We start from the raw sequence: 12,478 nt of genomic DNA, 5'->3' as shown, positions 1-12,478 counted from the left end.
CTGCACACAGTGGCCCGGCGCGGCGGGACGGGACGGCGACGTGACACAAGATTGTCGCGTCGCGTCGAGCGGGACGGCTCTGTGTGGCGGCCTCCGTAATATCTAGTACATTACAACTGCTCAGTGTCGCGTCGCCGTCCCGTCCCGCCGCGCCGCGCCCGCTGTGTGCAGAGACCTTGAATCATATTTAGCTTTATCATTTGCGGTTGTGGTTTCATTACTCAAAGTTGCAAGGATTGGCCGTGAAACTAGTCAGAGAAATTGCCAAAAGTAGTCTTTACATGAAAGATGATATTTATACTTCCGGACCTTTTTTTAAGGAAAACGAGAAACCTTTATAGTGGACTCGATCACTTGTCCATTGTTTGTTTGTTTTTGTATGATGACGATCACGGCAATAAAAAATACGTCATCATTCACTGGTTATCGTGCTAAATAGGTACTATTGATATTTTGGCACACTTTACATACCTACCGTCGATAAGCGATTTGTAAAAATTACATAAACTATTCAACAAACAATAAACATTTATATTTGTTTCTGATTTAGTTACAGGAAAGAGTCAATTTTTAAATTGCTTTCAAGAAATCCCAATTTATTTAAAAATAAAGGTACACTTACATACACTTGATAAATATAAGTAAACATACAAAAACCTGCGATATACAAACCAACCATAAATTAAGTTTATAATAAAAATCACAATTATCCGCCAGTTTCTTCCATAAATTACCATTAAAATAAATAGTTGTCTAACGGCCAGTTTCTTCATCAAAAGTTAAAGTTAAAGTAATGTCTAAAGTAAAAGTAACGGTCAAATACGTTTTTTCAAGGCTAAAGTGACAGCAAAACTAATAGAAAAATTGAATTTGACCGTTACTTTTACTTTAGACATTACTTTGACTTTTACTTTGGCTTTAACTTTTGATGAAGAAACTGGCTGTTAGTTGTCCTCAAGAAGCACTAATATCAGGCTAAAAGTCACCAAGTGCATGATATACACAAAAATGGTATAAGCGATATTTGGGTGAAACGCCCATGCATCAACTTATGCTTGCAAACAATTCTTCACAATTTGCACGCGCCCTTACCGACTTTACTTATAAGAACTACTTATTCCGACATTCCCATATCCAATGTATATTAAAAACAAAACACTGTTCTTAGAATGTAAACCGTATGAGTAATAATTATGCTCTTTGACACAAAGATAACAATGGTATTTATAAATACTGATACAATTTTTTCTGAATAAAGTACTTACTTATTGGCGTTTTTTGCAATAGGTAAATCAGTTACAGTTTAACTGTGGTCTGAAACATACGTGGTGCCAAGATGTTTAAATCAATTGTTTTCTGTGCTTTAATTATTGTTGTAAGTGACAGTTCATAATGTGAATTCATTGTACCTAATATTATTTAGTCTTGTTTGTATAACTCTTCTGATAAATTGATACAAGTGTGGTGCTTATTCTATAATTTCTTGTCATTTTTTTCTCTTTTCAAAATCAATGTAACGTCGCCCTTTTCAATTTTTATTTTCTCTGAAATATATTCAATTATAAATAGAATACTGCGGTTTATAGTAGTACATATCTCACATGTTGAATTGTAAAATAAATATTATTTGATTATTTCAGGCATCCCACGCCGATGTTCTAAAGAAGAGAGACAGCAAAGGAGCTAGTCTGGTAATATTAATACAAAATACATAAATATGCTACTAATAAAGTTCATATAATATTTTTATTGTACTATAATAATAATTGCATTAGAACTTAAAATAATAATTGTATATTATTTTAGAAACCATTATCAGTATGCTGTGATATACCTGAGTTGGGAGATCCGAAAAATTTGGAGAAATGCTCCAACCCTAAAATGCCTGGTCCGGTAAGTAAACATTTTTTTTCGTTATTTTAACAATTATTATTTTAATGAATAATTATTCCATGATTTATCAACTATGTAAAATTAACAAAAAAAACTCATTTCTCTATGGACTGACTTCACGAAACATGTATAAACAAAATAACGATAGGTTACATACGAGTACCTCAAAATCTATGGGGCAATTACTTGATGATTACTTCCATTATTAACTACTTGAGATTTCCGACTCAAAATAAATTTAACCCTTAATCTGACCTGACCTTTAAATTATGTACAAAAAACCGTCATAAATCCTTATCTACCAGAACTAAATACACCTTATTTTCCAGTGTGATGACATCCAATGCATCTTCGAAGCATCAGGTTTCTTAATCGACAGAAACACATTGAACGCGGATGCCTACAAGAACCACTTGATGAAATGGCAAGAGGAGCATAAACCTTGGAAGGTGGCTGTAGACAGAGCTATCGAGGAGTGTGCTAACAACCAGACGAGGCAGTACCTGGACTTTCCTTGCAAGGCCTATGATGTATTCACTTGTACTGGCATCGCTATGTTGAAGGTAAGTTTTATATAAATGCATAAGAAAATAATATTAAGAGGACTTTTTTTCTTATAGGTATTTAAAAAATTATAAGAAGTAAAATAAAGAAATAATTGGATTAATTAATGTAAATTTTTGGTGTAATTATGAAAGCGTACAATTCTTCTTCTAACGCTGTTAAAAAAACGTGTTCGTGTGTATTAGTTTTAAGTTGTTTATATAGAATATGTATTAGTATATGATTTAATGTTATAATATTTATGTATAGCATTTTCTATGGGCCTTTGTAGCCTGATTTAAACAAATAAATAAAAATAATTGAGTAAAAGTCAAAATTATTTACCTATTGAAAATTGATCAATTTAATTAACACTTTTCTTCAGTTGTTGGTGAATTACCAGATATTAAGAAAGTAAACCGACTTGCAGAAGAATTCTTTCTTCATTTCAGCGCAACATAAGTTTAATAGCAAGCTGCAAATAAGTAGCATTGCTACTCTGTTGTTACAGGGGTATAAATTATATGCATAACTGTTTTTCTTTCTTCCGAATTGACTCATTATTGAACTAATTTAAACAATAAATATGAAATAAAAAGAAGCAGGTACGAGAATTTCAAATAATATTTTTTTGTTTCAGAAATGTCCTGAAGCAGCATGGAAATGTTAACAGTGCTGTAAATATGTATATTATAATGTAAATAAGTACTTTTAATTTTCTCTGTGTGTGTTTTCACTGGCATTGTTTGTACAATGTACGTATAAGGTATTCATTTTAAATTGATTAAATTTTTTGAGCTTTTGAAGGTATCTTTTATTATGATGATGTCTGTCATTAATAATAATAATAATGTGCCCCGCAGGGCATCTGAGGCGGATGACGGGGAGTAGCGACCCCGCGGGGCTACATATCCGAGTGCTCCAGGGAGAGTATACTGTCCCCCACCTCCGGCTTGCCGGAGTGAAGCATGACGGGGGATAGGTCTCCCGCCTCTTGGCTTGCCTTCATCGGCCGGTCAGAGTGGAGTCGCTAGAGCAAGGTTAGTCCTGCTCGGAGGGTAGGTGCCTCGTGGTAAGTGGCGAGTGGGCCGGTGATGCTGGACCCACAGGGAGCGCGTGATCTGCGTTTAAAGTCCGCCGAGGTATACTCACCCTTCTCAGCCGCTCATGTCCCTGTTGCCCTCTTGTTACTTTTCAGTGACTGATTCCCGGGGGCCCAGTAAGTGAGTTGGCGAGTCTCCACCTGCCATTTTAACATGTATTTAATACATTGTCATCGGCAGGTGCCATAGTTCCCGTAGTTTCCCCATTCCTAATCCATTAGCATCCCATCACAATAGCCTAAGTAGTTTTCATCCATAGTTAGCAATAGTTTAGCACAGAACCGGGGATTGTCCTTGGGTACATTTCTATAGTGTATACTGGGATAATCGTCGGTTTTGTGTCACCATTTCATTAAAGTTGTCTCAAAAGGGCTTCAGCGTGTTGGCCTCGGCCCCACGTTCGCCTCCCAAAAATCCGGGACTCTATAGTCCCGAGGTCTGGAAGAGACATACATTTAATAATAATGTAGCCCCGCAGGGCATCTGAGGCGGATGACGGGGAGTAGCGACCCCGCGGGGCTATATATCCGACTGCTCCAGGGAGAGTATACTGTCCCGGCCCGGTCTCCGGCCTGCCGGAGTGAAGCATGACGGGGGATAGGTCTCCCGCCTCTTGGCTTGCCTTCATCGGCCGGTCAGAGTGGAGTCGCTAGAGTAGGGTTAGCAGCCCGCTCGGAGGGTAGGTGCCTCGTGGTAAGTGGCAAGTGGGCCGGTGATGCTGGACCCACATGGAGCGCGTGATCTGCGTTTAAAGTCCGGGTATCCTCACCCTTCAGCCGCTCATGTACCTGTTGCCCTCTTGTTGCGATGACAATGTATTATATACATTGTCATCGGCAGGTGCCATAGTTCCCGTAGTTTCCCATTCCTAGTCCATTAGCATCCCATCACAATAGCCCAAGTAGTATTCATCCATAGTTAGCAATAGTTTAGCACAGAACCGGGGATTGTCCATGGGTACATTTCTATAGTGTATACAGGGATAATCGTCGGTTTTGTGTCACCATTTCATTAAAGTTGTCTCAAAAGGGCTTCAGCGTGTTGGCTTCGGCCCCACGTTCGCCTCCCAAAAATCCGGGACTCTGTAGTCCCGAGGTCTGGTAGAGACATACAAAATTAATAATAATGTCGGGACACCTTTTTCACAATTGATCGGTTAACCCCATTCTAAGTTATTAATTAACTTGTGTTATGGGTGCTAACACAACTGATAAACTACATATAGCTACATATATACATATTTATAAATACATATTATAACACCCAGACCACGGCCAACAAGCATGCTCATCACACAAATGTCGACCGAACCAGGAATCGAACCTGGGACCTATGTTCGGCAGTCCGGCATGGTGAGTATAGCGCCATCGAGGTCGCCAAAAATGGCATATGACATTAAAATGTTTGTTTAAATAAGGAATGATTCTATGAACATGTTAGATTTCCCAAAGTAATTGGAATATCCATTACATTAATTTGAACTGTAATAAATATTAATAATTGAACATGTCATGTGCGTTAAGTTTAAAGCTTAATTAGTACTTTGACATTTTGATAAACATAATTACATTTATTGTTTTGATAGTAACTTTTATATGTAGACGGCTGAATGTAATAAATCAGTCATAAGTACGCTATTTACTTGAGCAAATAATCGTTTCCTCCAAGATGATATTTTCTATCTTTATTGCTATATTTATGTAAGAATAAAAGATCAATTTGCGTTAATACATCTCGCATTATAGCATCAATGTTATTTAAAAAACACTACAAGCATTATATTTTAATAGGTATTTTACCAAATAATCCAATCGTCTATTTAAAATTCTGAAAACCAGATTTTTGACACAGTGATACACCAGATTTGGGTGGTAATTCAAATTTGGACACGTGTTTCAATCCCCAACTGCCGGGTCCAGTAAGTATTTGTGCACAACTTGACAGTCCAAATATAGATACCTACAGCAGACCGTACTTACCCATGTTCAGGAGAAAGTGTATCTAATAGGGTAAAAAGATCAAGTGTTTGTTTAGTACCAGCTGACGTGATTGACCTTGTCATGGCCAATTGAATTTATTGTGACTATTTTGGGGATACTGAAATAGTTTAAGTAAGTTAAATAACCGAAAGAACTACTGGATGAACCCTGCAAGCGCAGTTTTCGCTTATACATTGGTTCTTCCAAGAGCCTAACAGAAATGACTTTTTACTGATATGCAAATGTAGGTACACTTAAATATGTGTGTTATATTGGATATTAGACAGGAGTGGAAAGAAAAGTAATGCATATAAATATAGTGGATATAAATATAATATATAAACATGAAGAATAACTGATTTATAGTGAAGAGTAGCATGTAAATCCCATAGTTTTGATAATTACACATTTTTTACCATTGACGGTAAAAGTAAGAATACCTAATTTTGATTTTTATTGAAAATTTCCTGTAATAGAACCTGTGTCGTGATCAGCGTTCCACGAAAGAGATTCAATGATTTGTAAACAGATGTAAGAAATGCTGATACGCAATCGATTTTCAAAGATTGAGGGTTTACGCCATTGGAAACAAAATTGCGATTATGACGTAAGTGTATGGAATTACTTCTATTTTCAGAGATGTCCAGAAGTAGTATGAAATGTTACTGCATACCTATTTTATATTCGTGTTCGTACCAAATTGAATAAAACTTGGCTTTAAAATAATTATTTAGCGGCTATTTAAGACTGTTTTTTATTGGCATATAGGTTACATTACAACATTGTTTTACATAGTAACAGATTATGTTTTACACTAAGTTAACAAACAATAAATAAATAACAATACAAAATTAATGAATAAATGTATCACACGAACTAACAATGCATCAATTAAATCCAATATTATGCAAGCATTTATAGTCACAGTGTCAATTGGTGATTAACGATTTTATGTTACACTTCCTGATGAATCACCAACACCATATTAATTCAATAATATTTTCATACACGACAAGAAAAAAACGGAAGATTATACAATATTTACAGGTATTAATTAATTATAAATATTAACTTCAAATAATTTAAAGATTCTCATCACATAGGTTGCTTATGAAAATCTATGCGAAACGCATAAGTATGATGTAACTAACACAGCTAATTGTTAATGCATACGAGGCCAATGCAACGCATAGAACAATATAATGTTTATATTATTATTTTTAATCTGCCACAGTTCTTTATTTTCTCGTTTTTAATTCAAGAATTATTATCATGTTATCATCATGTAAATGAACTTAGGACCCGCCCCGGCTTCGCACGGGTGCAATGCTAAAATTAAATATAATAGTATTTCTTCATTATTTAATGGAGCGTCCATTATGCTTATAAAAATATTGCATCAAAATTTGTGCCGTAGTTTTAAAGATTTAAGCATACATAGGGATATAGGGACAGAGAAAGAGACTTTGTTTTATACTATAAACATGGGACCAAGAGCAGCACCCTGTGGCACTCCGATTGCGTTATCTTTATTGCTTCAACAACAAGTACATTAAGGTGCATAATACAGCATTATCCGTTGGTTCATTGTACCGCACGTAATTATACGTCGCGAACAGCCGCCAAGGTCTTAAGAACACTTGACACTGATTCAGTCAGCCTGATCATAGGCCTCCTTGAGGACATCCGACACACTTCCACGGCCATTGTTGTTATTATGTCCGATTTAGTGGTAATTAATTGGCGATTTTGGTAGTGTAATTGGCTTTCGTTTGTTTGAATAGTGGTTAAGCAGACTGCGTTGATAACAATTGGGAAAGTTTCAGTTAATGTTGGCTAGGATAGTGATAATGACCTAAGAGGGATTAGGCTTGTGTCACGCTGTATTGGATAAACGGTCACCCCTTTGCAATCAACCGGGGCTAGTGCGAGTTGACCTACCTGTTCTTAGGATAAAAATGACTCATGTTAATTGTCTAGGTACTTATAAATAGGTTTGTTTTTATTTACAGCTTATTATTCCTGAAACCAAGACTGAGAACAATTCGAATGACTTAACGATGTATAGCAATTTACTCAATGAGACAACACTTATATTCCATGTTTTAATCTTCTTGAAACAATCATGTAAGAAAATACTCGTGTAAATTAACACTTTATCTAAAAATTATGAACTAATTTGCAATTATACAGTTTCATGCAATTACTGCTTTCACAATTCAAAGATGCTACGATTGGAGCTAAATGCGTCTGCGAATATTACGCAGATAAAACAAGACCAAGATCATAACCATCCCCGTGTTTCTTGATGGATTCGGCAGAAGTCTAGATACCTCAACATTTTATTCGTAATATTCTTTCATATTTTATACGAATTAGAGACCCGACTTCATGATTGGGCTTAATTTCATTACTCAATTTGTCTTTCCCTAATTGTGGGAAAACGTTAGCTTATTTTTTGTCAGAATCAGAATAAATTCCAAATAAATCATAGGTCATGTTGAAACATTGATAAAGAACCTTTAACCCTTGGGGAAGACACTTACGTAAGGCTAGGTCTTGATTTTCTTGAAGAAAATGTGGATCACGTTCAGTTAGCAGTAATTATAGGAGCTAATGAGAACGCTATGGGTGTTAACGGTCCATTTGCTACAACTAAGTTGAGTTAATACTAAGGAATTACATTTCGAAGTGCAATAAAAAGTGCAGTTAATGGATTGTTAATTGATATTTGAGTACTGAAAACGGGATAATTTGTATGCACGTTATCGAGTCAACTGTCTAGTTGGCTTATATATACCTCTAACACTCTGTATTTCATTGCTGGATAGAGTAATGATAATGCGAATTATGCATGTTTAAGTGTCTTTCGAAAGTCTGTGAGTCATCGATATTTTATAGGAATCAAAACTAACTTAAGGTGTCGTATTGGTAAACATCTTTAATTTTATTTTTTTTTTGAGACAAAGCCCTGTGATTTATATATTTGGAAAATTTTTGGTCGGAAAAACAATAAGTATTATTTCGGGATTTAATAACAGAAGAATGGCTTGTAATATTACGGTATAATATTTCATCGTGATATATTATTAGAACAGCGATCTGCTAATATTTGCTGATGCAATTAATATATTCCCCATAGGCTTGTGTGACACGACACAAATTATTTGTTATTGAAGATCAAATTGCAGTTTCAATTTCAAGCTACGTTATGTAATTATGCAAAGGGGGATCCCACTGATTCCTTTTTTTATTTAAAAATATTATTTATAATTTCCATTTTTTAATGTACTTTTATCTTCTCTGAAAACAATTAGTCCTATGCAAGACATTGTCAGATTTTTCTTTAGTAACATAATAGTGGTTCAATGAAGTAATATCTACACTTTTAACCACTTCGTTGTCCACGATGCGAACACAATAGTTAAACAATTTGTGTGTATCACATATGAATCATGGGACAGGGAGGGTTATTAATATTCGAACAGGCATTCAATTTCATTAATAGGTCGGTTAAAACTATTTTTATCTCTCTACAGTCCAACTTTCTCTAATTCCTTTTCCAAGTTACCCTCGATCTCTCCTCTTCCCAGCTTCATTGTCTTGTCTCGAATTTGAAACATACTCTATGAGCACCTTGATTGTTTCCCGTCTTCACAATGGTCAGGGCCGGCAATGACTCGGTATATAACTGTTGATGGCCACGTCATATCGTCACTTCACCATACAGCTGCATCATGATAAGATCCTGTTTTGTTTTGGTTGCTGTGCTTCAGGTAAGACTTGGGAAATTAGGCATAAATGTTGTCTTTAGTCGATGTTAAGTGATAGTGTTTGCATTTCATTGTATTGTTTTGTTTGCTTGACACAAACACACAAGCAATGCAGTGCTGTGAAATTAACAAAGTAACCAATTTTGGCCCTATACCTATTATTTATTTATCACTTTCAAAAGTGAACTTTATTCAAATTGTATTCAGTACCTAATGATTAAATTCTTAATGCGAAAATATAAGCTGAGAGGTTTTTTTTAATTTGACTTGACAAGAGTGTTTTAATTAACTTCTTTACAGGTGCTAGGTGTGTCTGCACAAGAAGGTCCCGGTGGACCACCAGGAGATCCAAGGCAACATCCAATCCTGAGCAAAATTCCTAGAAAGTGTTGGGCACCACCACCTGGAGTAAGTAATAGTATTTTCTTCATCAGTATTTGAATATTCATAATATAAATTACCACCATCGTCTAAGATATACTCGCGGTTGAAAGGACGATTTTTATAGGGGAACAAATATAATGACCACCATAAAATGCTTTGATACCCTTAGTTTTGCAACCAGAAAAATCTACTGAACACCAGAAAAATAAAGTCTAAAAATGTAATAGTACCAGCTATTTTAGTCACGACTTCACTTTAAATTGTATTCGACCACCAAATTTAGTAAATGATCACCAACTCTTGACGACCAAATTAATGTATTATTTTTGCCTAAATAAGTCACTGTGATTGCCATAAAATGTAGGCTTATTATCAAATAAAGTATTATGATGCCATATTAAGTTATGTGTCCGGCTTGCAATGCATGCGTGAGTGTCAGTATGACGAGTGACAGGGGAAAATGGAAGAAAATGACATATTGCGCCGACCCCAAGTAAAATTGGGAACAGGGCAGGAGAAAGAAGAAGAAGAATGTGTTTCTCAATACACTCCCTCGAAAACACACTCTTATCGCACTGTTTAGAGGCATGCAATAGACAATTTTCCACCCTAGTGCAGGAAAAGGGTCCCCATAATGTAATTACATTTATTGTATCAGGCCGAACTTATTTTTTTGGAGTCAGTTTACTTAAACAGGATAGCAAGATGTAAAAACTTTGATTATCATTTTATATTAAAACGCTGGTATAATTTTGATGATCATTCACTACTTTTGGTGATCATTTACTACTTTTGGGATAACAATGATTTATTTGGACTCATTTTGCTTAAATAGGATAGCAGAATGTAAAAACTTTGGTTATCATTTTACTTTAAAATGGTGGTTTAATTTTGGTGATCATTTACTATTTTTGGCTTGCGCATGATTTATTTTGGAGTAATTTCACTTAAATGGGATAGCAAAGTGTTAAAACTTTGGTTATCATTTTACATTAAAATGCGAGTTTCATTTTGGTGATCATTTACTATTTTTGTCTGCTATTTGTTACTATTTCTGGTGATCAGTTAAACATAAGCCTTTTTATAGCCCAACATCCATACAAATATCTAATTCGTCGTTCTTTTTATGATTTTACTTATTTATGTACATTTTGTTCAATTTACAGATAGACATTTACAGATGTTGTCCAATACCGAAGCTGTATCCAGACGAAATTATGGAACAATGTGGCATCAAGAGAGCATCAGGTAATCCCTCCGAGGAACCGGAGAAAATTCAACCTGGTCCAAAAGTAAGTTTAAATAGTAAAGAGAACTCTGTTAGTATATGCATTAAGGTTTTAAGTTGCATGACTGCTACTACCGTTTATTATTGCAAAAAGAAATAGTTTGTATGTCTCTGCGCATAGATAACCTCTTTCGAATTTTCACCAATCTCTGAGAGCCAAACTTCGTAATTTTCAGGGTCATTGACAACAAAAGCGATGCCGTATGAAGAAGTTCAATATTTCACTGAAGAAGTTAAGAAATTGCCTGATTCTTCTATTTCTTTTTCAGGTTCCCTGCAAAGAAGGAATCTGTTTAATGCAAAATGCTAACCTGTTGCAAGAAAACAACAGCGTAGACTATACCAAGTTAAGGAGCTTTTTGGACCAGTGGGCCGATACCAACGCTGAGTTCACTGACGCCATATTGGCTGCGAAGAAGATTTGTGCCCAAGATGGCGGACCAGCCGGCCCACCAGTTTGTGAACAAGACAGGATATTCTTCTGTCTGACGTCTAATATATTATGGGTAAGACTTTTTTCAAACTTACGTCTTACCACAAAAACTTTTAACCGTCAGTTTAACACCTGTCTAATAAAATAAAAAAATATGACGTTGAAATAAGGTCCATTTTGCAGCTACACTTTTTTTAGACAAGTGTTTGACACATGTTTAAGTTTTTGTAGTAAGTGTTTTATATAGTGTCTGTCAAATTACTTTGCTTTTCTGAAGTCGCACGCGCAATAAAGTTTTGTTTATGCATTATCGTGAATACACTTGAAGCCGACTTCGAACAGTGATTGATCGCAGTCGGCTGTAGTGCTTCGAGTCGCGAGTTCGATTCCCGTACAGGATAAAAAGATTTCCGAGTATGGGTGTTGCGGGAACGTGTGATATTTGTAAATGCACTCTCGCATTATCTTTTCTGAGAATTTCAACGTGTTGAGCAATTCAAAGAATTTTAAGTATTTTACTAATACAACTTTTGTTTCAGAACTGTAATCTTAGAAAATTAGATGGTTGCGATATCCTGCAAGAGCATATGGACGAGTGTAGACAGTACTACGTTCAAGATGAGCCAGAAGAATAAAAAACGAAAAACCCTTAATTAATCGTATTAATGATTATACTATTTTTTGTACTTAATTATTTTTATCATGTAAATATACAAAATCTCACAGCAATTGTCATTATTTCAATTTTACCACCACGTATAAGTATTAAAACACATAATAAATAATTTCATACTAATAATATTATTTATGGCGAATAAAATGTTGATTTTATAAACTTTCAATATAATGCAATCCTAAAGTGAATATGCTCAGTAGATACAAAAGTTGCAATAACAAGTTAGCCAGTTGCCATCCCATGGAAAGCCAAATATCCCGTTCATGTGCAGCCATCCATCCATTGCCCTCCACCTCCACCACCCTCTTCAAATCGTCGATCCTAACTAATATTATAAATGCAAAAGTAACTATGTCTGTCTGTCTTTTCTTCACGCCTAAACTACTGATCCGATTTGTATGAAATT

General features: G+C 35.4%; 2 protein-coding genes across 2 annotated transcripts; both read left to right on the top strand.

Moving 5' to 3' along the window:
* The first annotated feature begins 1,282 nt into the window (after positions 1 to 1,282).
* Positions 1,283 to 3,242, top strand: LOC124633855. Its single transcript, XM_047169220.1, has 5 exons — positions 1,283 to 1,375; positions 1,641 to 1,691; positions 1,807 to 1,893; positions 2,223 to 2,456; positions 3,077 to 3,242. Exons 1-5 carry the CDS (start codon positions 1,337 to 1,339, stop codon positions 3,104 to 3,106), a joined length of 441 nt encoding a protein of 146 aa, XP_047025176.1. The 5' UTR covers positions 1,283 to 1,336; the 3' UTR covers positions 3,107 to 3,242.
* A 5,995-nt stretch (positions 3,243 to 9,237) lies between these two features.
* On the top strand, positions 9,238 to 12,125 carry LOC124633889. The gene is made up of 5 exons (XM_047169259.1): positions 9,238 to 9,294; positions 9,592 to 9,699; positions 10,842 to 10,967; positions 11,233 to 11,469; positions 11,936 to 12,125. The coding sequence occupies exons 1-5, from the start codon at positions 9,256 to 9,258 to the stop codon at positions 12,029 to 12,031; spliced, it is 606 nt and encodes a 201-aa protein (XP_047025215.1). The 5' UTR covers positions 9,238 to 9,255; the 3' UTR covers positions 12,032 to 12,125.
* The last annotated feature ends 353 nt before the right edge of the window (positions 12,126 to 12,478 follow it).

The sequence above is a fragment of the Helicoverpa zea genome, chromosome 10, assembly GCF_022581195.2.
Source record: "Helicoverpa zea isolate HzStark_Cry1AcR chromosome 10, ilHelZeax1.1, whole genome shotgun sequence".
Lineage (NCBI taxonomy): Eukaryota > Metazoa > Arthropoda > Insecta > Lepidoptera > Noctuidae > Helicoverpa > Helicoverpa zea.
Note: the sequence above shows the minus strand (reverse complement) of the source record. Positions and strands in the feature narration are given on the sequence as shown.

Bases quoted from the DNA above. Each gene is read 5' to 3' on its own strand.
- LOC124633889 (XM_047169259.1), top strand. From the start codon at position 9,256: ATGATAAGATCCTGTTTTGTTTTGGTTGCTGTGCTTCAG. The intron at 9,295-9,591 runs GTAAGACTTGGG...ACTTCTTTACAG, and splicing joins TTTTGGTTGCTGTGCTTCAG to GTGCTAGGTGTGTCTGCACA. The intron at 9,700-10,841 runs GTAAGTAATAGT...TTCAATTTACAG, and splicing joins GTTGGGCACCACCACCTGGA to ATAGACATTTACAGATGTTG.
- LOC124633855 (XM_047169220.1), top strand. From the start codon at position 1,337: ATGTTTAAATCAATTGTTTTCTGTGCTTTAATTATTGTT. The intron at 1,692-1,806 runs GTAATATTAATA...ATATTATTTTAG, and splicing joins ACAGCAAAGGAGCTAGTCTG to AAACCATTATCAGTATGCTG. The intron at 2,457-3,076 runs GTAAGTTTTATA...TTTTTGTTTCAG, and splicing joins CTGGCATCGCTATGTTGAAG to AAATGTCCTGAAGCAGCATG.